General features: G+C 38.8%; 1 protein-coding gene across 1 annotated transcript; it reads right to left on the reverse strand.

Annotated features, from left to right (window-relative positions):
* Positions 1-642: 642 nt before the first annotated feature.
* Positions 643-24594, reverse strand: TBPL2 (TATA-box binding protein like 2). The gene is made up of 7 exons (XM_019725840.3): positions 24456-24594; positions 22001-22455; positions 21284-21371; positions 18718-18809; positions 15141-15308; positions 11225-11319; positions 643-1717 (listed from the first exon to the last, which is right to left on the reverse strand). The coding sequence occupies exons 1-7, from the start codon at positions 24507-24509 to the stop codon at positions 1641-1643; spliced, it is 1029 nt and encodes a 342-aa protein (XP_019581399.3). The 5' UTR covers positions 24510-24594; the 3' UTR covers positions 643-1640.
* Positions 24595-24880: the final 286 nt, after the last annotated feature.

Here is a 24880-nt window from a genome sequence, read left to right on the forward strand (position 1 = left end):
ATTCGTTATGGATGCTTTAAAATTTGGCTTACAAGGTTGGATGAGGGGGCTGAGTCTTTGAATGAGATTTAATTGTGGCTCACCGACGTCCTTAATAGTTGTGTGATTTGGGGCAAATTCCTAATCTCTCTGTGCCCGTGTTTTCATTTGTTAAATGAAGGTATAATTACAGTACCTAACTAACGTCGTGAGAATTACTAAACAAATACGTTTAATAGTAATCTGATAATACTTTACCAGTACTAGCTAACCAAGAGAAGCGACCATAATACTGAAGGTGGAACTCAATGTTTTATGTTTCTGAAAAGATAATTTCAATTAAATGGCCAACATTCCTCCCCTACTCTGGGCTACGTTCTGAGAATTTGAACTAGATAGAGTTTAACCTGTATAGGATTACTCCCAGTTTCTTTCTGGGGAGAAGGGTAAATAATAAGGTGGGTCAGAAATTATATCAGAGTAATTAGTGTTTGAATATGCCTCTAAACCACAGAAGGAAAAAAGGAAAGTGGGTTTATAGGTGGAATTATGTAGAGCAGTGATTTCCAGGATTATTTTGATAGGCTGTCAATGGATGACCACCCTAAATCCTCTCTCTAGCAGGGACTGCTTTCCCAACTTCCATACCCCCAAATTCCTAACTGCCTGCTAGGCATCAAGTAATGTACTGTGGCCACCACAAGCTCAGCATGTTGGAAATGAACTTTCCCTCCTCACAGATCTTTCTCATCTTAGTGAAAGACATAATCAGTGACCACTTGGGGCCGGGAATTAAGAGTCACGGTACCCTCATCCCTCCCTCCCATCACCCATGAGGGACTGGTATTGAGTGATCATAACGTCTGCATCTCCATCGAATGCTGATGATTCCAGAAACTAATTAGGTCTTGAATCTAAACCCTTTGCTCCATCCTGTTAGTCTGAACTCGTCTGTTTTAATACAATTACATAAAAGCACACAGAAAGCAAAAATTCCCTATGCTGTTTCAAAATAGAGCTTACACTAAACCTGAATGGTTCCTGAAGGTTTCAGATTTATTTTTAAGTGAGACAAATAATTTTCTCTGATCATTTCAAACAGAAGGATATTTGATTCTTCTTAAGGTTTCAGACTTTCATGTTTCCTTTGCATTCTGACAGAATCCGTCGCAGTGCCTAGCTCTAAAGGCCAGGATCATTTACTCGATATTTTAAAAGACTAAAAATAGACACATTCATTTCTATCAACTAGATATTACAGATAGTATCTATTGTATAGTTATTTGAAATTTCTATATATTGCCATATATTTTAAGAGAAGACATTATGCACTACGTCTTTAATAAGAGTGGAACATTACATTTTAATGATGCAACAAAATCACTCTAGCAAGGCCCTAAATCTCTCAATAAGTTTAAAGGCCCTAAATCTGAAATAATTTTACTTGTTCTGTTTTTAAAATAACGTAAAAGTCATTTTGAATAAGGCATTTTCTCCATTTCTTAGGCATGGTTATTCACATAGAATCATCCTTTAATAAGTAAAGTCAAAATGTGCATGGAATATCTACAATTGAAGGTAGAAAAATGCAGCTGTTTCTGTGCTGGGCTTATGCACATACATATATAAACCAACATACTATGAGATGTTGAATGATACATTCAGGCTTTTTTAAAACCCTTTAGAATAGGATAGATGTTTTCAAATGCTTCATAGATTTCAGAACGTTCTTTGGCACCTGTAAAGAAATCCAAGTTTATAAAATCTTTAATATAAAAACAATACCAAAATTTTCTTAAGACTAAAATTTCATTGTCATCTCCAATTACTTTTAATATGATATTTCTTTAGGTGTACCTGAGAAGTGACATGTATCCCTGGTCAAGACAAAAGAATTTGGTGACTTCATCCCCATTCCCACAAACACACACCCTAGGGCAGAGTTTTCTAGTACTTCCACTCTGTTGGTGTATCAGATCATTTTCAGCGACACGGGGCTCAGTATGAAATACGGAATGTTATCTCTATGTGTGCCGCGAACATAACCCCAGAGCATGACTTTCATCAGCCCTGTGGGCACTTAGCTACCAGCAAAAGGGACTTCCTTTGGATCCGCTCATCTCTAGTTCACATCTTGATTCCCTAATGTTGACTAACATAGTAAGACAAAGCGGAGCTAAAGTTTTAAATTTCAGTGTATAGGGAGTGATTATTAGAGGGAAAATTGTACCACTGTCAGCCTTACGAGTCTTAAGTTTCAAGAGCTCTTTAATTGTAACAAATTGCTCTGGGAATTAAAGGAATAAAAACATGAATTAGAAACATGAAAAACACGTCTACATGGTCCCACCCTTGAGAGAGTCCCTACTCATCTCTCACCGCCACCAACCACCACCAACTACTTCCACCTTCAAAGCTATGCAGGCACACTGGGCTGAGGGTTATGGCCTGGAATTACTTGTGTTTATATGGAGCTATCAGCTAATCAGGAAATTCTTATCTGATAGTATTGTGGGAAGGAAGCAAGGAGCTTAATGAAAGGAATATATAAAAACTGTTAGCATGAAGAGGAATGGAATAGTTTAAACTGATAAAGACTTCCGTGAGAGCTATGAAGTCAGAGAGGAGGAAGGCTCAGTAAGAGAGCAGAAATGACCTCGGAGAAGTGGCTAAGTGGTTTAATTACAGAACTAATGACGGAATTACCAAAAGGAGAATCACCAGATTTAAGAAGCAGGTAGAAATCAGGATTCAGAACCAAAGATGAGCTATACTTTAAAAAGTGGAAAACAGCAAATGCTGGGAAGGATATGGGGAAACTGGAACCCTTATACATTTCTGATGGGAATGTAAAATGGTTCAGTCGCTATAGAAAACAGTTTGGCGGTTCCTCAAAAAAGTTAAAATATAATTTACCACATGACCTGGTATATTCCACTCCCGGCTATATATCCTTGAAAATTGAAAACTGGTCTTCAAAGGAATAAAATGCATGCAGAAGCATGTTCATTGCAGCACTACTCATAATAGCCAAAAAGGGAAACAACCTGAACATATACATCAACAGATGAATGGATAAACCAAACTGTGGTATATCCATACAATAGAATATTTTTCAGCCATGAAAAGGAATTAAGTGCTGATATAGGCTATGATGCAGATAAACTTCAAAAACTAAGTTAAAGAAGCCAGACACAAAAGGTCACGTATTGTGTGATTCCATTTACATGAAGCAACCAGAATAGATAAATCCATAGAGACAGAATGCCACTGGTGGTTGCCAGCGGATAGTAGGAGGGAGAAATGGGGAGAAACTGCGTAATGATACAGGTTTTATTTTGGAGTAATGGAAATGTTTTGGGACTAGACAGAGGTGGTGGTAGTGAATGTACTAAATGCCAATGAATTATTCACTTTAAGATGGTTAATTTTATGTTATGTGAATTCTACTTTGATAAATTAAAAAAACTTTTTTTTAAAAGAATTAAATATGAAGTCTTTATGAGATTAAAAGAGATAAGGGAAAAGGTTACTTGTTCATTGCCAAGGAGTTTACTGTCTGAGTCTCCACCCTCAAAGATGTGGAGTGGGAAGGAGGGGGAGTTACTGACACAAATAACAGAGACTCTGTACTTTGAGGTAGGAGAAACCCCTTAAGTCTCAGAAGATTTTAGTTACAACACCAAAGTTTTAGTTTCTAAAGAGAATGGTTTTGTAGAAATCAAAAAGTGAGTTGAGGAAGCAGTAAGTAAAACACTACTATAAAAAACGCCCTGACTCTGGTGTGATGGACTTTTTTGGCTTCTGAATACTTTTGAATGGAACAGCCTTCTTGTTAGGAGACAGTGAAGTATGTATAGCAAACACATTCCCACTCCCCACCCCCCAAAATAACCCCAAACCAAGGTTCTTTCTACATTTCATTGAGGAACAGAGTGTCTAGGTCCAGCATTTTGGATAACTATGTACTTCAGTTTTATCAAAACACTTAAAAGAAATCATACCTAAAAGCATTGCATTCAAACCCAAAGAGTATAACATACTGGCATCCCCTGGGGAGGAGAAAACACCCATCACCCACGAGGGACTGGACATTGAGTGATCATTACTTTATATCATAGGAAAACAACTTTAGATACAAAGAGCTTTAGGGAGATTATCTAGTACAATTTCTTCATTCATATGTGGGAAAACTGAGGCCCAAGAAGTTGAAGCTTCCCTCAATCATGAGTAGCAGCTATGGGAGAAGACCTCGTATACCCAGTGTTCCTTCCTTTACACCAAAAGTCATCAAATGAACATTGTTAGGATTTGGAACTGGGTGTTAAAATGAAGGCGTTTGGTCAGTTTAGTCAAAAAATTTCCTCACTGTAATATTGGCATCAAAACTTTAAGGGAATCCAAAGCAATCTGCAGATTCAATGCAATGCTTATCAAAATACCAATGGAATTTTTCACAGAACTAAGAAAAATAATCCTAAAACATATATGGAACCACAAAAGACCCCAAATAGCCAAAGCAATATTGAGAAGGAACAAAGTTGGAGGTATCACTCTACCTGATATCAAACTATACTACAAGACCATAGTAATCAAAACAGCATGGTACTGGCATAAAAACAGGCACAGATCAATGGAACAGAATAAAGAGCCCAGAAATAAACCCATGCAGCTACAGCCAACTAAGCTACAATAAAGGAGTCAAGAATATACAATAGTATAAAGACAGTTTCTTCAATAAATCGTGTTGAAAAAACTGGAGAGATACATGAAAAAAAAAAAAAAAAATGAATGTAGCCTCAAAAATGAACTCAAAATGGATTTAAGATTTAAATGTAAGATCTGAAACCATAAAACTTGTAGAACAAAGTATAGGCAATAAACTGTTTGACATTCATCTTGGCAATTTTTTTTTATATGTCTCCCAGAGCAAAGACAACAAAAGCAAAAATAAACAAATGGGACTACATCAACTAAAAAGCTTTTGCTCCACAAAGGAAACCATCAACAAACCAAAAGGCACCTTAATGAATGGGAGAAGATATTTGCAAATAATATATCCAAGAAGGGGTTAATATCCAAAATATATAAAGAATCCATACAGCTCAACATCAGAAAAACAAACAATCTGATTAAAAAATGGGCAGAGGGCATGAATAGACATTGCTCCAAAGAGGACAAACAGATGGCCAACAGACACATAACAAGATACTCAACATCACTAGTCATCAGGGAAATGCAAATCAAAACCACAATGAGATATCACCTCACACCTGTCAGAATGGCTGTCATCAACAAATCAACAAACAAGCATTGGTGAGTATGTGGAAAAAAAGGAACCCTCGTGCACTGTTGGTGGGATTGTAAATTAGTACAGCCACTATGGAAAACAGTATGGAGGTTCCTCAAAAAATTAAAAATAGAACTACCTTATGACCCAGCAATTCCATTTCTGGGTATTTATTCGAATAAATTAAAAAATGTATATCCATTATGTTCACTGCAGCATTATTTACAATAGCTAAGATATGAGTGTCCATCAATAGGTGAATCGATAAAGAAGGTATGGTACATCTATACAATGGAATATTATTCAGTAATAAAAAGAATGAAATCTTGCCATTTTCAATTACATGGATGGACCTAGGAGGTATTGTGGTAAGTGAAATAAATCAGTCAGGAAAAGACAAATCCTGTATGATTTCACTTAGTAGAATCCAAAAAAACAATATAAATGAACAAACAAAACAGAAATTCATAGATACAGAGAATTAATGGTTGCCAGGTTGGGGGTGTGTGTGTCAAGGGATGGATGAAAAAGATGAAAGGGATTAAGTACAAATTGCCAGTTTTAAAAATAGTCACAAGATGTAAAGTGCAGCAGAGGGAATATAGTCAACAATATTGTAATAACTATGTATGGTATCACGTGGGTATTAGATTTATCATGGTGATCACTTCATAAGGTGTACAAATGTCTAATCACTACATTGTACACGTGAAACTAATATTGTATGTCAATTGTAATGGAAAAAAATTAAAAAATATATAAACAACAAAAAACCTTTAATGGAACCTAAATTGGCCCCATACTCTTATGAATAATCACTCAATAATCAAACATCCCAATCGGTAGCATCAGACTCCAATTAGATGACCCTTGCCTTGTAAGCAAAACTTACCAGTCCTTTCTTTCGGGTTATAATGACCTGAACAAGCATAAACACCATTTATAAGCTTGGTGGAAATTCTGTGGCTGGTGCACTGGAGAAAGAACTGGCTTTGAGATTAAATGATATGAGCCCAAATGCTACCTCTACCATGAACTAGCTTTGAAATCATAGACAAATTGTTTACCTTCTGAGTTTCAGTTTCCTTACCTATGAAATAAGAACAATAGCCTTTCTCATAGGGTTGTTATACGGGGTTAAGTGAAGGTTTGTAAGAAGTCCTTTGTAAACCTTAACACTTTACAAAATCTAAGCCGTTTTTATTGCTCTAGAAGAATGTACGTCAGGGTTCGGGATGTTGGGATGGCTGGGCCAAGCACACGTCTCATCATTTGGTTCTGTAAGAGCTGGTATCATAATTTGTCTGTCTCTCACCAAGGCTGGATTCCTGCCAGTGGGGAGTGTGCTATATTAGCTTTTATATCCTCAGCAGCTAAAACACTATGGGTGCCTGGTAGGCACTCAAAGTTTATTCAATGTCTATCATCTGTCGATAAGGTTTGTAAGCTTATCCCCATCCCTTAGTCAGCCCAAATATCAATTTCCAATAGTACTTGGATTTTCTGATTCTGTTCTTACACCAAGTCATAACTACACATCTATTTTCCCAAGGGGAATCATATGTGTGTGAATACAAGTGAAAATCTTACAAATTAAAAAAAAAAAAAAAAGAGGCATTAAACCCCTCAAGGTATGCGTTTTACAATATATGCTAAATCGCCATTAGTGGACGATTACCAGTAACGACTGACAGGGATATTCTGGTCTCTCTCTGGCCCACTCACTAATCAAATCACTCTTGCCATTTTTATGCTGCTCTCTGACCTACTCTTTTCCAAGAGACACTAATGTCCGGCTAATTTAGAGTGACCTTCAGTAACAAAGACCCAGCTTCTTAGTCTTTCATGCTGCAGGGAAATAAGTAAATGTGAAGCATTTTACTAAAGCCTCTTTAGACTTCATTTTCCTGTTATCAGGTTCAGGCATCACGGTAAAATTCCAGTCTTTTCAATGCTAGGGAGAAAGCAATGAGAGTAGGCTTTCACCGAGATAATAATAATAATAGCTGTTTATACCACGCTTACCTTATGCCAGGCACTGGTTTTGTTTCCTCGCAACACTTAGCAGGTAGCTTCTACAGCCACCTGCATTTTACGTATATGGAAATCACGGTAGACAACTTAAACTCACCCAAGGTCATATAGCCAATAAATGGTAAAGCCTGGATTCAGACTGGACCGTCGGCCCCCACAGTTCACCCTCTTAGCCACACCTGCTGCCTCACTGCTGAAAGAGTATTTATCATTTCTTCAGCTGACAAGCAGGATTAGGGAAAGGGTGCACAAAAGACCACACAGGTGTTTTCATAGACATCAAAAGAGCTGGGGGACAGGGCAAGGACGAGGCTGCTCAAGTTCCCACCTGTGCTGCGGCACATACAACTGGCTGACATTGTTAAGGTTACTTCACCTCTCCATTGTCCCTATTTTACAGGTGAGGAAACTGAGGTATTAAGTGCAACTTCACAGAGTTAACCAGAACCCACATAAAAGCCCTGAGCACAGAGCGCGGCACGTGATTTCCCAACATACGCTGACTCTGTTATTATGTCTGGTCTTAGAAGTCAAAGTCGACATACTTGCTGTTCATTGTATATTAATCTGGCAGATCTTAGCTATACTGTTCATTTCACCGTGATTTGAGAAAAAACATGGGTCCTGGATGTCACATAGGCCATAGGAAAGCAGCATGGACCTGGGAAAACAGTGTTAAGCCTTTTGCTGTCAGGAACCATGACAGAGTAGGTAGGATAGCAGGGCCGCCTCGTCCTCAGCTCACTTAACTGTAGTTAGAACATTCAGAGGTGGTCTTGGACGTGGTCACTACAGTTTTGGCTCCTCAGGGGAGGAAGACAATTTTATATTGACAAATTACTTTCAAGAACCCTGCAAATGGCACATGATACCAATTGCCATTTATTTCTATTATGTGCATTGGTGTTCTACAGTTCCTACCTAGGGAAGAGGTGGGATCCATTATTGTCTCTAGTCATATCAAAGTGCATCTGTAACTTCAGTACTCTAACATTTTCTAGGCAAAATTTACGTTTGTTGGGACCTTGCTTTCAAAACAGTTCTGCAGAGTGCTTGGTCTTGCCGTGTTGGACTAGACTCCATGAGCCTCTAGGACTCCACTGGACGTTCTCCATGACCATCCTCAGCTGAGGTTCTACAGGCAAAGCTAAAAGGGGGTTCTTTGGTCCCTTTCCCCAGGGACCCAAAATTGGGCCCTTGAGTTTTCAATCCCTTTGCAGGTGAAAAGGGTCTTGGTAGCTAAGACCCTTTATATATTTCATAAAATTCTAAGAAATAAAGGTGCATGTGTCTCTAAATTTAGAGCAAAAGTAACCTAAAACATAGTTCTAGGTAAAGTACTTTAAGACAATGAAGCAAAAACTGGGAAAAATCCTAATAGATGATAAATATTCCTATTTCAGTAGTGAGACAGTGACTGGCTTTTATTTTGTAATGTAAGTAGAAACTTGGGTTTCAGTTACTAAATCTCATTTCCTTCTCCACAAAGGTAATGATCTATGTTTTGCAAGAATGAAGAAATTTAGCATTGCCTATTCTATGTGCTAAACGCATTAACAAATTTTAAGGCAAGTGTATTGTGTGGTTTTAAGTATTGCATATTGACAATCCTTTGCTTTCGTGATTTGTAACTTCTAGCAAATGTGTACATGAAAGTTTTTCTTTTTTTCCTTTTAATTTGGGACAAATGGGAAAGCTGGTCTGAATTAAGGATATTTAAAGAAACTTGTTTTTGTGTACCTATAAGCACTTAACCTATACTTGGCAATTTGCACTTTTTAATAAGACTAATTCAAAATGACACATAGCATATACATAAAAGTATTCTTCCAAAGTTCTTGAAAAGTTTGTTCCCTTAAGTACAAAGTACGGCATATATTGACCTCCAATATCTATACTATTCAAGTTACTTGGGAGGCTTTCCCTCCTTCCTTTAGGATGTAAAAGATAACCTTTATGTCAATCACTAGGAGGTATTCATTATTTCACATTCTAAGTTGGTAGCATCTAAGGAATTGTAACTTTGCTGTATTCAAGAAGTTCTTGAATTCCAAATAGGCTTTCCCCACTTCAAAGACACATTTGTTGTTTCTTAGAGAAAAGCACACTACAAAACTGAACTGAGAATTATAAAAAGAAACCTTAAAAACAGACATTACATGTTGATGGATGCTGAGTGATAACTACCAATTTTTCTCTAAATTAGATGATGCAAAACTCTCAATTTTATTTTTTTAGGTGTGGCAAGACTTTATAAAATTCTAAAGTTTATTTGGAAAAATATTTAAGAGAAGCTAAGAAACATAAAAATAGAAGCAATGAGAGAAACCCAGCTTTATCAGGTAGAGAAATCACTGGAATTAAAGCACATTTACACCAAGGTAGTATAAATACAATAGGGTTATCATAGTATACTTCTGAAGCAAAGGCAGAACTGGAGAACAGACGAATATATCAAGGTCAAAAAGAATCATCGCAAATTAATAAGGTGGAGAAGAATATGTAGTGTTCAGATGGCTTGCTAGCTATTTAGGGCTGGGGCATGGGGATCAGTTTGGCTCATGCCATATAAACTTGGCATTCATTTTGGCAGAAAAGAGTGAAATGTATAAAATGTCAGACAAAAATAGCAAATTTCAGTAGAATGGTATGGAAAAAGGAGTCTGATCCATTTACTCCAAGCATTTTAAAAACCCTTCTTTATGTAAAAGTAAGTCACCAGGAAGAAGTCATAAATATAGTAAATAGTAATTTTTTTAAATAATATGGTAAACTTATACAGATCCTTAGGAACAAACTAATAAAAACTAAGTGGGCAAAAGGAATGTTTATGTATATACTATTTACGAAAGATAAAATGTTGTTTATTGGATTAGTGAAAAGTGATCAATTTCTATTTCTGATTATCAGGGAGGTTAAAGCAGTGAGATAATTTTCACTTATAAAGTTTCTTTTTTTGTACTATTTTGTTTTGAATGTGGCAGAGAGTTTTTAAAAGATACTTAGATACACTGTGATAGGAATGTGTGACATAGGAGACTATATTGTATATCCCTTCAAAAACAATTTGGTAATTGTACTAAGAACCTTAAAAATGGTCATATCCTTAAACAAAAATTCAATTTCTGAGCACCCACAATAATAAAATAATTCTCTACACATAAAAATAACCAAATGTTTGTGCCATTTATAAGCAGCAGGCAAAGAAGGGACATTTAAACACCCGACAATAGGAGAATAAGTTTGATGTAATAACATGTTACAACAGAGGTTGGGAAGCTTAGGCCTGCTGGCCAAATCTAGTCTGCTACCTGTTTGGAAATAGCCCATGAGTTACGAATAATTTTTATGTTTTAAAAGATTGCGGACAAATTTTTTTAAAAAGGAAAAATATTACATGACACATATAAATTGTGTGAATTATGTTGAATTCTCATTTCAGAGCCCTTTCCTTTATGTAACGCCTTGTCTGTAGCTACTTAGGCACTACAATGGCAGAGTTTGGTTGTGGGGACAGAGAAAGCCAATGGTCCACAAAGCCTAAAATATTTAGTACATAGCCCTTTACAGAAAAAGGTTGGCTGACCTGTGTTCGAACATTGCACAGTTGTTAAAAGTTTTCATGAAGAGTTTGTAACAATGAGTTAAGCTACATATGTTATAATAGTTAAGAAAAAAGCAGGCTGTAAAGATGAATTTACATATTAAAATGACATAAAAACATGAAAAAAATATTACATTGTTTTGGGTATTAGGACTGATGGGCAATGTTATAGTCCTTTCTACTTTTCATTTTTTTCAAGTATTTTATAATAGTAAGAATTACTTTATAATCCTGAACAAAGCTGTGTAAAAGAAAAAGCAAAGTACATGCATAGCTAATGAATTTTATGAAAGTCAGAAAATAATCTTAGAACTTACCTGTCAACACAACTTTTCCAGATACGAAGATAAGCAATACAATTCGTGGCTTTACCATTCTATAAATAAGGCCAGGAAACAGTTCAGGTTCATAACTGTTAAGATATAAAGGGAAAAAGTTAAAAATAGCACTATTCAACTACTTTCCCATAATATTTGAGACCCAGGATATTTAAAGCTGCATATTAAAGCAGTTTTAAAAATCTGTTTTGCCAAAAACCTTTTGGCCATCTTGATAAAAGTAGTCCTGAGTGTCGCAGGTAATTTCTTGTTGCAGTCAAGAACAGAATTCATTTTTGGTCATATATTTTTCAAGTGCAAGCTATCTGAAGCTATTAGAAATTAAGGTAACTTAGGGCATCTGATTTAATGTATTAAGATCTTGTTGGTTAAATGTTCTCCATCTTTCAAAAAAAAAATCTGTCAATATAAATAAACACGTTTTCTAAATTTTTCAAGTTCCCCCAATAATGAGCCTATTTTGTATGCATTTATAAACTGCTAAAGTTAACATTTTTAGCTGACAGAATCTAAAAAAATTTCTAGACCACTGTTATTTGTCTTTGGACAGGTACTCTACAATGAAATAAAACTAAACTATCCCAAGTTTTAAAAATTCAGGATTTGTTGCTGTAAATAGTAACTCACTATTTACTACTAAACGTAGGCTGGCTTCCCCACGGAGCAAAAGATAATAGAGCTGAACTTCTCTATATTCTAGCGTAGAGAAGAGGGGAGAGAACTACAAAGACTTGAGGGACCTACAAAAAAGAAGTCAGGAAGTAAGAGGAAGCTGATAAAACTTTTCTCACAACAATGGCTAATGGAGAATGAATATAAGAAAACCAAGAAATGGAACACTATAATACACATGAATCTTTGCACTTAAAGGTTGAATCCAGATGACATAAAATGACTCCATTCCATTCTGCAATGATAAGACCCATACAACGAACGGCAGATGTCAAACCTCTTATTGGCACCAGAAAGAGGCATCACAGTGGCCACTCTTCTGAAGTACCTATTTGGAAGTTGCTATGGGTGTACTTGTCCTCCTGCAACATCGCTCCACCTTATTTGAGAAAGCCTGTCAAGACTTCTCCCCACGGACCACTTCCCACACTGGGACCAGCTAGAGCCTTGGAAAACCCCTTGGGACCTACGAGGTTTGAACCAAGAAAGCGAAAGCTGGGGGCACAAAAGGAATGTTTCCATTTGATTTTCCAGCTGAATCTTAGGATTGTAAGATGGAAAAGAAAACATAAGTATATACATGATGGTGAACTGCAGTTGGCTTTCAGAACCGTGGTTTTAAGGTGCCAGCATAGTAATGTACCAATTAAAGATTTACTTCATTTGGTCTCTGCTTCATTTCAAAAGAAGGTTGAGGCAGAAACAAGAAAAAGAGGTTTTGGTTACGGATGCAAAACACTTTATGAGGATCAAGAATAACAAACACATACCAATCTGTTGGCCAACCCCAATTCGACTCACTGTGCAAGTCTCAGCTTAAATGTCACTTCCCTTGGAAGTCTTCCTTACCCTCCGCATCTCGCCAGTTCCTTTAAGTATCCCATTTGAGGGTACCAGAGCTCAAGGGGTGTTCACCTTCACAGTTACCGTATTTCATGACTGTCTTTGGCTGTGTGTCTTCCCTTTCAGACAGGGAACTCCATGAAGGCAAGGGACTGTGGCTGTACTGACTGTCACTGTCACGGTACCATCTGCTACACAGTAGCGACCTAGATTTTATTCATTTAAGAAATATTTATTATCAGGATATCTTTGACTTTAAAATTGTAGGGAAGGGAGAAAAATGCTCAGGGAAAACCGAAAACAATTATAGTATAGGGAGATTGATGGAGAAGGTGCCTAGTGACAAGGACATATTTGTATTATCAGAAGTTCATCAATACAAAGTTGTAGAACCTCGGAAATCAAATGAACTTGGAAGTTTTAACATAAGGCAAACTTGATCTGCTAATTATAACTGATGTGTGCCGTGGTTCCCCGCAGGGCTACAGGCAACTAAAGAGAGGCCTCAGTTTAAAGATAAAACCTGCTGAAAAAAGGAGTGTTAGTACCCCAATCACACACACACACACACACGGGAGTTGTGACCCATAACCTAGGATGGTGGCTGGATGGAGAGTATTTGGGGAGGCAAGAACGAGACTAGAATGGGAAAGTTATGGGAATACAAAGCCAGCTTCCTTGTCAAATTAAAATAAAAAGGTGGATGAGATCATAAAACTGTCTGAGGAGGAAGACAGAACAGTGATGGGCCCGTTCCAAGTGGCTAAAAGCAGTGCATCTGATGAATTATCTTCTTGTCTGACTGGCAATTTTATCTTTCAGAAGATGGAAGTAGTGGTAAGGGTCATTCTAGATTTAAAATCTGATCTGCAATGTTGGTGAAAAAGAAAAGAAATGAAACTTGGCTGGAATTGCACACATCATTTTAGAGCCCTAAGTGGCCAGAAAGGGGAATGCTAAGTCTAATATAGACGTGTACCTTAGAATTCAGGCAGAGAGCTTTCATATGTTCAGAAAAAGTTGGTTCAGAGAAAGATGGACTGGAGGCCCATGGTTGAGAATCTGGAAGATAAGATGGCTCATGGGTTGAAAGACTTAAAAATGAAGGTTTTTACTATGAATCTACAAATTATCCTAAGATTGAAGAAAGAAAAAGATACCTACAAAGGCAATATGTCTTGCAAGGGGCGGGGCGGGGGGCTTCCCAGGGAACTCTAGGTACATCATGAACGCTCAATAAGCATATTGCAAAAAAATTGATGCAGAGGAAAAAAAGGATACAATCAAGGAGAGAATAAACATTACCTGAAGAATATCATAAAAGCTAACTCTCAGAATGAACTAAAATTTTTAAAAAGTTAAGATAAAAACAATTTTTAACTTCTGTTCAGATCATGTCTCAAAGGAAAGCTAACAAATGCTAGAGAAAGCATAGTTATATGATCCCTATCTACTTTATCAAGCAGAATGATTGCTCAAAGACAAAGAGAAGGAAAAGTGTTGCAGTGAAAGGATTTAAGTTCAAGCTAGATCAAGAGAATTTAAGAGCATCTGTGATTCTAAGCCAGTTCAAGTGCCTTGGCCCAAAAGTATGTCCCAAGGGAGGGGTGGGATTTGCAGTTGCTCAGTCAACCTCCATCACTGTTCTCTAGGGCCTGAGAAGGACGGGAGATGCAGCAAAGCGGCTCAGGGAGGAGGAGAAGCATTTGCTGTTGAGGTGGGAAGTTACATTTGAAGAAGCCAGGCAGGCGGGAATACTTCCCTAGGAATATGAGTACACTGAAGAAGAAACTGTGGTGGGGGCTACAGCTACACACACACAAAGAAAACTCAAAACAACAGGACAAAAGCTACATAGGATTGCCTTCATAGGATGTGCTGTGGTCATACGTTTTCCATCTTCTCTCCAACCCGTTCTCCCCTCACCAGCTGTCAGCCCTTTCCGACTTGCCTACCCCCCCACTCATACCCCTTCTCTTCCCTCCACCACCATCACCCCCAAGCCAGGTGTGCTGTTTCAGAATCTGTACATTAGTGGGTCTCAATGTGTGGGCCACTAGCCAGTAGCACTAGCGTCACCTGTGAACTTGTTAGACCTGCAAATTCAAGCAAAATCTCTGGTGCTGCAGCCCGAGCAGGAATGTTTTAATAAGATGCCCAGGTGATTACCATTCAATACAACTTTGAAACCTGCCATTTCAAAAAATTGGACATATCTGGTAACCAGTGAGGATTTAGGCATGTCATCTTAGCCCTAATCACCTATTGTGCCTTTACCCCCAAATTACACTTCCTCTAAAAGATACATTATATAAACAGCCCATAATATACAACTTGAACAACATAGTAAACTCAAAGTTAAGTTATATAACCATCATACCTACTGAACTGCTGATGGGTTAGCACCAAACCTTCCAGCCTGATGGGAAATCTCACATCACAGCTTCCAACCATGTTCTGAATTTTAAAATCGAGGAATCTGGCAGGGAAGCCAAGCTTCTGCACCACACGAGCATACTTTCTCGCTGCAAGTCGAGACTGCTCTTCACTGGGGAGGGGCAAACGTGTTTAAAGATGTCTAATCACCATGTCCTCCATGTGCCTGGGGCTGTATGCACACTTCTCTGATCGTATTTGTACGATTTGTACCACGTCTATCTTTCAATGTATACTACGAGCCCACAGATTTGGAGGATGACGACCTAACTCCCCTGCTTTTGTCGCTAGCACCTAGAAGATACGATACCAAGCACAGTTGTTGAACTGAATCATAAACCGATTTTTGTCTTAATTTGTCATCTATCACATATAAGGTATCTTTTCCTTTTTCTTGTTTTAAGTGCTGTTAGATAAAGTTAACTATTCTACTGGTTCTCAAAGGGTGTCGTTAAACCGGCAGTAGCATCACCACTTGAGAACTTGTGAGAAATGCAGAGTCCCAGTTCCCACCCCAGAGGGGCAGACACTCTGGGGGTGGGGCCCAGCAATCTCTGTTTTAACAAGCCGTCCGGTGATTGTGATGCTCACTAAAGTTTCAGAATCATCCATCTGGTCGAGCAGTGTGTGCCATTTAGATGGGAACCACAGTAACAAAAATAAGGACACATGCATACAGAAAAAATCAACATGAGGAAATAAGATATATGCCAACTGAGAGGCAGAGACATGATGTCAAAACTTGGGTCTTTATGGGACGAATTAAAAAAACGGAAAAAATATCTCAAAACCTGCCCAATTCTGCTCAGTATTTCTCACACAACTGTCATTCAGCTTATACCCAACGTGAGAAAGAAATAAATTCATCCAACTTTGTGGCTATCTTCTTCTAAGTGTTTGTCCTACTCCAACTCTATGTGAAATCTTGAGATTTGAGGCTTTATTTTTCATTAGATACTTTTCAACGGTCATTGCCCAAACAAAATAATAAAAAGCAGGGGTTGCCAAACAGGGCCAACACCTGGTGGGTGAATCATAGGAACTCCACCCTCTCTTATGGGTTGATCCCATCTTTAAACTGAAAAGCAGAAACACCTGAAAGAAAACCCAGATGGAACTTGCTGTTTACTAGACCAATGGAAATGTTCCATTCTCTTTCCTGTCTGGATCTTCACAATACAGCCCCCTCTTAATTGTATTTAATTACTTCACATGTTCACCTCCTTCATGTGGATTCTCCTCACTTGTAACTCCTGAAATGTCCCTAGCAAGGCTACATCCCCAAATTAGTGAAATTAATTGTTTGCATTTTGAAAAATTACATTTTGCCTAATTGACCCATTCCATTTTCTGTATGTTTATAAAGTTAAATTTCAAGAGTTTGCACAGCCTTGTAGTTTCTTGGGATATTAGCTGTGAATATCACACAGAAATTTCCATTCAAACAACTACAGTTAAAGTCTACATACATGTTCTTGTACAAACATTAGAAAATAGATTGAGAACCTTGAAATGTCACCAGCAGTGGTGAAAATTTGATAAATTTGACCACGGATAAATTTGACCCTTCTGTACTTTTTCTATGCAAACACAGGTGTCCATCACCATGCAAACTCTGGTTATAACAACTAAAGAGAATAGGTTTGGATAAATTTGTGGGGATAATTCTGATATCTCTTATATTAACCAAACGTTCACAACTCTTTATCCAAAACTGAAGAACCAGATAGATTTGGGTAACTGTATCTCTTATTATATGAATTCACCATCCAAGCTTTCACTATCAGATGTTAGGACCTAAATAAATTCAGATACGGAAAGATACTCATGAATGTATGTATAATATGAGCATATTTTAAAGTGAAAATTGGATAACAAACCTACTATGTAGTTGCCTGCTCCCCCTCCCCCAACTTGACACTATTTGACCAGCCTTCTAAATCAATATACATGGGTGTATTTTAATGGCTAAATATAATTTTATTCTATGATCGAATCAAAACTCCATTTCTAGATATTTGTTTCTCCCCTGTTTTAAACAATGCTGAAATGAACATCCTTGCAGATATCTTGCAGAGTTGTCCAATGACATAACGATGGAGATTTCTAGGTCAAAAGACACACATATGGATCAACAGAAGGGAAAGCCCAAAAATTACTCAGATACATGTAAAAACTTAACTTGTAAAAACCTGTGTGGGGGGCAGAATGGAGTAAGAATGGATTCTTCAATAAATGTTTCAGGGCACTGACTGGCCATTTGAAAAAAAAATTGTTTATTTTGCATTGAAATAAAATCCTAAGACCTGCTCTGCCCAATATGGTAGCCACTGACCACACGTGGCTATTTAAATTTAAATTAATTAAAATTAAATAAAAAATTGAGTCCCTCCATTATGTTAGCTATATTTTAAGTGCCCAATAGCCACATGTGACTAGGGGTTACCACATCGGATGGGACAGACATAGGACATTTCCATGAGCTAGAGAAAGCTCTAGAAGAATAAAACATTAACTTCCCTTCCTGCATAAAAAACAGGACCTGAAAAAGGCCAGAAAAATATATGGAAGTCAATATTTATATAATGTGCATGGGGAATGCCTTCCTAATCATGAAACCAAACATTGAAACCATAAAGGAAAAAAACTGAATAGACTGACTATAGACACAAAAAAACTAAATTGGGTGGAAAAAAACCTCAAAACCCTACATTATAAAACCCCATTAACATTAATCTGGGAAAAAATATTTACAGTACAAAAAGGTGAAAATACTTAAATACTACAAGACAAATATCTTCACAGAATATTGGGCAAAAGACACAATAGGCAGTTTACATGCTTATGAAAAATTAGTATCACTAGTAAATCAAAGAAATGTAATTAAAACAAAACTTTTTTGCCAATCAATTTGGAAAATATAAAAAACATTAACACCCAGTGTTCCCTGGAGAAAGTGGCGACTCGGCACATCTCTAGAAGGAGGGAAAATTGGCACAGCCTTTTAGAAGGACAATTTGCTACTCATTTGTAACACTTAGAGGGACGAGCAGCAACCCCACTACAGTTTTAGGGTGAAAGGATCCACATCAGCACAGGACAGGGCTTTCTCGGCGTGAGATCCGGGAAACATGAGCCTTTTAAGAGATGCCTCCAGAGCTAATGCTCAAGCTAATGGTCAAAAAATGTCTAATTTCCCTCTAAAAAGTTCTATCCATTTATCGGCAATGAGGAAAAGTGCACAGGTGTGTATAACAGGCTTTATCACTACTGTGGCTTCTTTTCTTTTTAACACACCTTAAAAACAAGTTATAACAGTCTAGTGAACTGTAAAGTATCCTGTCAGTGTCATGAAGCTGAATGTTTTTAATCCAAAATTTGGCATTGTATGAATTTAACTCTGCAGCAAAGTATTTTGCATCTGCTATGTGTTTTAGAACAGTAATGCTATCCTTCCTTGTTTTGCATACTGAATTCTTTGTCTGGTCAGGGGTGGGGGGCAAGGGGGTCCTTCCTCATACCTTTTGGCTCCTGTGCAGACCATTTTCCCAGAGCTAAATATAAGGGCTGTTGTCCTGGGCTCTCGGATCCGCATTATGACAGCAGCAAACCTCTATACACAGAAGACAAAAGGACAATGAGCTTCTGCTAGAGTTAACACTGTGCCAGTTGAAAAGCTGAGCAGGACATGAAAACAGTGTTGAATAAACTGAGATTAGATGGGAAAACTAAAAAATGTCTGGGTCTGTTCTCCCCACATTAACTAACAAAAAGGGTCATGATTCTAAAGTGTACTTCTAAAATGTATTTAGAAAACAGGTAAGAATAACAACAGTAAAGCTAAAATTTGAGTGCCTGTTATGTTTCAGGCCCTCTTCTAAGAGCTTTACAGGTTTTGTCTCATCTATTCTCATAACAGGACTCAGGTGAGTCCATTATTATACCCATTTAGTGCACAGAGAAACTAAGTGGTTATTCAACTCTCTCCCCCCCCCCCCCCGCTTCTTCTTCTTTGCCCCCCACTCTGGCTCAAGCCGTTGTTTCTCAGTCTAGTTGTGTAGGATACAGGTCTGGGGCCCATGCTGGTATCATGAGCCTTGCGCTCCAGCCGGTTGCGGGACGCTCACAGCAGCTCTCGCTGGCTACTCACACCGGCTGCCGGCCATAGCCCATCACAGCTCACAGTAGCCCAGCTCCAGGGAGAGCTGTTGTTCACCATCTTAGCTGTAGAGGGCGCAGCTCACTGGCCCATGTGGGAATCGAACCAGCGATCTGGGAGTTAGGAGCGTGGAGCTCCAACCACCTGAGCCACTGGGCAGGCCCTCAACTTTCAACATTACAGGCAAAGTTGAGATTTAAAAAACACTACTAATCTGTGCTTTTTACTTTGAAATACTTCCTTTTTCTTTCAAAGAATCTTTGGGGGAGAAAAATGCTACAGGAGAAAAATGTCAAGACTCTAGAATGTACTAAAAGGCAGCCAAAACATAGAATATATATCTATATATAGAGATGGATGGACGGATGGATGGATAGAGATAGATAGATAGATAGATAGATAGATAGATAGATAGATAGATAGATAGATATGCTGAAGATGAACGACAAAAGGTTGATTTTGCACAGTCGGTCTCAATGTGTGGTCCACAGGTCAGCAGTACAGGCACGTCTTCTAGTGGTGCTGATGCAGGCGAGGGCTGAGCACTGGCCTGCCACATGACATGTCACTCAATGACCTGCTTTTCCTACTGGTCCTACACAGACAGTCCCTTCCCCTTCTGTCCTCCCCGCCTCTCCTCCCCTGCCCAATTAAGCTGGGAAGGAAACTGGTATGGGCACTACACAAGACTCCTGTAGTACTCCACAGGACCAAAAGCTGACAATTTCAGATTTGAAGCGCTGGCAGATGGTAAAAGAACCCCGAGTCAGAACTACACAAAGTTAATCAGGTCCTAGTCAAGATTTCCAAGTGTTTACTAGAAAGATAGCACTCTCACCCGGTATTCATTTTATTAAATTCTTATAGTAGCTTAAGTGCCAAGACACAATTTCTTTGGCTGTCAAGTCCAAGTTTGGACAGGTCCTATGCACTAAAATAAAAATGAAGGGAGAGCTGAGGATGGTGGAGACCAAAATATGCTTAAAATGCAGATTGCTCAATAGTGTGGTCAATCATTGCAACAGCCATAAGAATCTCATTGTTTCCATCCTCATCGTAGCCAGCTACATGAAATATAAAAAGGAAAGCTATCCAGCATTTGGTTAACATTCAGGTAATATTTGAATTCAGATGTCAGCAACAACACTACCACAGCAGCAAAAGCAAATAATCCATCAATAGTTGATACTGGTAAGGTCCTCAGGACCCCTACTAATATGGTCGTTTTTTCGGTCTAACTCTAGAAAGACCAAAAAAGTCACCCAAGACAGTGAACTTTTTCCCAGCAGGAACCAGGTCTTACTCATTTTTGTACTCCTATCTATGTACAGAGTCTGCCAAATTGTTAAATGTTGATCGAATTAACAAATCTATTTCCGAGGTAAACAAGCCATTGAAAACGGGATGCCTGGCTTTGGCAGGACATGAGAAAGAATTGATTTTATTAAACTTTAAGGGGAAAAAATCCTGAATCTGACATTAGTAAGTAGAAGCTTGAACTTGACACTTAAAAAAAATTTGGCTTTCTCAAAGAGAAATTGTAACTGGGAAAATACACAAGTGCCAGCTAGGTGGGACAACATTTAGAAAAACTTATTTCCAGAAATATCACGTCAGTTTAGAAAGTTAGCACCCCCATAGTCAGGCTGAAAACAGTCACACGGAAAAAATCTTTTGAATGAATGCAAGGGAAAGATCTTAACTTTTAGGAACTGCTCATTCACTGCTTTATTCAGCACAGAAAATGAGATTATTTAGAACTTCAAAACAGAGAATGAGGCAATTAGCCTTTTGACTTGCCAAAAGCTTTTTACACTCACGGCTTCTTTTCAAAAAATAAAAACAAAGGAATGAGTCAAAATCATGATCATATACAGGAAAGTAAATTGAAATAGAAGCTAATTGAAAGAAATACTGAGAAATCTTACCTTTGGGTTATATTCTGCATTTTTGGCATGCAAAGCTATTTTCTTAAGATCCAGTTTACAGGCCAGGTTTGCAGTGGAAACTATATTCCTAGAGAAGTAAGTCAACTTAGAAAATTATATCAGATATAAAAAGTAACAAAGAATTAGAACACTAACTTCATAATTTCAAAGGTTGTAAATTAGTGACTTCCTAGGGCGAAGATTATTCTAAATGTGAAATACATAGTAACATGGTCCCTAGTAAAATGTAAAAATCCCCAAATACTAAAATAGCTTTTCCTAAAATTTCATGACTAGCTGACTAAAATTAAATCTAAATCTTTTTCAAAACTGTGTTTCAAAATAGAAAGCACAATTCCAAATCAGTCTGCAAATCGAATTCAATTTTACGTTTTTATATTCTTTGGGTTTATCCAAGCCCAACCACAATTTTCAGCAACTCAGTGCTTTGGTATAAACAATATAATCTTTCAAGAATGTAGATACCCTTAATCCCCGCTTAAGAGATTGAGAATTAGTGCTTCATTTTACAGATAAGCAAACTGTCTAAAGGCACAGTTTATTAAGATCTGATAAAGAATGATGAAATCTGAAATTCTCTTCCCTACACTATTATCCTGAAATTAGTTGTCATCACATTCAGGAATATGAAATGTGTACCCAGAAGGATCACTCATTAAAAACAAACAAACAAAAAAACCCGAAAAACCAACTTACTGGAGTTGAGGCACAATTCCAGAACATTCTGAAAGAGGGGTCATTGGTGTCATGGGAGTTATGGACGCCAGAGACAAGGAGTTTGGTTTCTCAGGGGGATGGACTGAGTTAGCATCACCAGGGGGCAGAGGTGAATGGGACTCTGATGGACTGCTGCTGTTTAAGCCCAGGCCAACATCCTGTTGGCTGGATAATGGCAGCCTACTCTGCAGACTTTGAGTTTTACAATTTTCTTCAATTTCACGCTTGCTTCTAATGACAGTCTGGTCTTTATTTTCTTGGGTAAGTTCATCTGGTAAGAAGCTAAGATCCATAGATGAGAAATCACCGGATGTTTCTTTGACTTCTTCAAGATGTGAATTAAATGCAGTCTCTGGGTTGCATGAATCAGATACGTACACATCCTCAGGCACAACTGGGCTGAGCAGGGGCAACCCAGGTGGGATGAAGTCATCCTAGGCCGTTCCCAAAACAGAGAAACAAAACACAATGAACACAACAGCATGTCCCATCAAAGGGATATTGCCACGGCTGGCAAGCAATGTGTTCAGGATGAGAAGCAGTTCAAGACAGCTGATATTCATGCCCTGCGTCACTCCACCAAGTATCACTGAAGTTCTATTAGAATGGTATGCATTATAGCACGCGTAATAGAAACTGGAAAGTACATCTGAACCCGCAGAAAAAGCATTTTGCATAAAATGTTTGTCCCACGTTAGTTAGATCCGTACTAAGTTGCCACTCAAAATCCAATTTTGTAATAGAGGCAATTGAGCCACCATGCTCTAACTTGTGAGAACTTTGAAGAGAACAGATTTACTGTACTCTTCAAATTGATTATAAACTATAGCTGATTTAAAGTTCTTCCTTAGAATTTTAAATTCATATTTGAAATAGAACGATACGTGAAGGAAGTTTAAGATACAGCTTGGGTGCTCATCAGGACTCCACTAATAACTCATCATTATTCCTTCCAGTCAAAAGAGAGATAAGAAAGCGTTCTAATGACCTGAGTTGTCAATTGGCAAAAGTTACTGAAATTTAAACGGCAAGAATAGTTTAAATCAATGTATTGTATTTCCAGTCCAGGGAAGACTGCTCAACTTCCATTACCAGCAACTGAGGGAATGAGGTGTGTAATGAGGGAAGCAGCTAATGTAAAATTCATGGGCTTTCTTATGGAAAAAATTGATTACCTTGGTACACATATTACCACCTGCTTTGTTCAAGCTGCAGGCTGAAATTCTAGATTTTGAGCACTGCTTGCAGGAGGATAATCTCATCCCTTAGAAGATCTTACTTCTGACAACTGAATAGTCACAAATGCCTCTTAGTATCTTTGTTATCTTCTCAGTGACAAAGCTACCTCAGCTAAGATAAAATGTCTGGCTTGACGGTATTGAATTGCTCTGGTACTACAAGTCCAGCAGATGGCAGGGGTGACTAATTATTCAAAGGAAACACTTAGAAGAAAGCAGTAATTCTCTTGAAATAGGATTTGTTGGGCCTTACTTCACTTTTTTGGCCTTACTTCATTACCCTCCATATCCTCCATCCCCACCCCAAAGATTGGCCCTAATAAAAGTGAGATGGGGTCAGTAGCCCTGACGCCTCTCCATTGTTTCCTTGGCTTCTCCTGTCCTAGCTGGAAAGGCTCTCATCAGCCAATTAATTTACACTAAAGCACCAGTATCTGCAACATCAGTGTCTCCCCGTCTTTTTCCCATTGTAGCATTTCAGCCAGAGGCAAAGGTCTCACCTAAGGAAACCAAACTTCAACAAGGAATTTAAGGCAATGGCAACAAGATATGGAGAGGGATGTTTTATGGCGGTAGAACCCTGACAGCCTCCTGCCCAGTTTACCTACAGGAACACACTTCTGAGGATGTACTTAGAGAATATTCATTGCATCCTTGACCTTATCTGAAGAAACTTTGTGTCAAACGGTTTTTTGCAGAACATAGCTCATCTTTCCCAGAACCTTTACTGCGAGGGCTCTCCTCTACTGTGTTAAACGCTACTGGACGTCACTATTTTCATTATCTGTTTACGCTCCCTCCCCGCCCCCATCCCACCCCTGCCAATAAGTTGCTCTCTTGCTTTTCTTGTTTTGAAGACTCCTTCCTCTCTTTTCTACAACGCTTGACTCTAAAGATGTTTACAATTAAACAACCCAAAACTTGAGTCGCAAACGGAAAGAAGCCACAGGTGCCTCCAGTTCACATAGTGGCTTCACACTAGACCATGTGCGAGCTCTGGTTGGCAAGCTTGGGCAAATTATTTCACCTCTCCAAGCTTCTCTTTTTCAACTGAAAGACGGGGACAAACAAGCCCACCGCTTAGGGTCGCTCGGAGTTTAAGAGCTAAGGAAGGCAAAGCCCTTGCAGCGCACGACCTGGCAATGGAGCAGGGACACCGGCCCCGACTCAGACAGCGCGGCAGCTTCCAGGCTCACCTGGGCGGCGCACTGGTTCAGGTAGAGCTGCAGGTACGTCTCTTCCTCCTCCATGCGCGGAGGTCCCACTCTTGGGTGGGGTGGCAGCAGATGGGGGAAGCCTAGGCGGGTCGAGTTACTGCGGAGCCCGACGAGGCGCGTGGGGCTCACGAGCCATTTATCAGCCTCGCGGCTGCACGCGGCGAGGCGGGGCCTGGGTGCTAAGGGGTCGGGGCCTGGGTTTGGATGCGGCCGGACCTCAACCTCCGCCCGGCTCGTGATCCTGCGGACAGCGCGAGTAAATTAATGTCAGGGAGGGAGATGCAGAACTCCGCACCGGTCCACCGGTCACTAGAAAGAGGAGGGCTGGGGCTGGGGCTGGGGAGGGCAGAGGCTCCTGGCCATGGCGCAGTCACCGCACTTGCCCACAGCTGAGAAGCAATTAG

The sequence above is a fragment of the Rhinolophus sinicus genome, chromosome 3, assembly GCF_057876585.1.
Source record: "Rhinolophus sinicus isolate RSI-liver-muscle chromosome 3, RSI-T2T, whole genome shotgun sequence".
Lineage (NCBI taxonomy): Eukaryota > Metazoa > Chordata > Mammalia > Chiroptera > Rhinolophidae > Rhinolophus > Rhinolophus sinicus.

Coding starts and splice junctions, on each gene's coding strand:
- TBPL2 (XM_019725840.3), bottom strand. CDS start 24,509: ATGGAGGAGGAAGAGACGTACCTGCAGCTCTACCTGAACCAGTGCGCC. Junction 22,456..24,455: donor TGAACCAGTGCGCCGCCCAG/GTGAGCCTGGAA, acceptor GGAACGGCCTAG/GATGACTTCATCCCACCTGG. Junction 15,309..18,717: donor GTCTGCACAGGAGCCAAAAG/GTATGAGGAAGG, acceptor GCCCCTCCCCAG/TGAAGAGCAGTCTCGACTTG.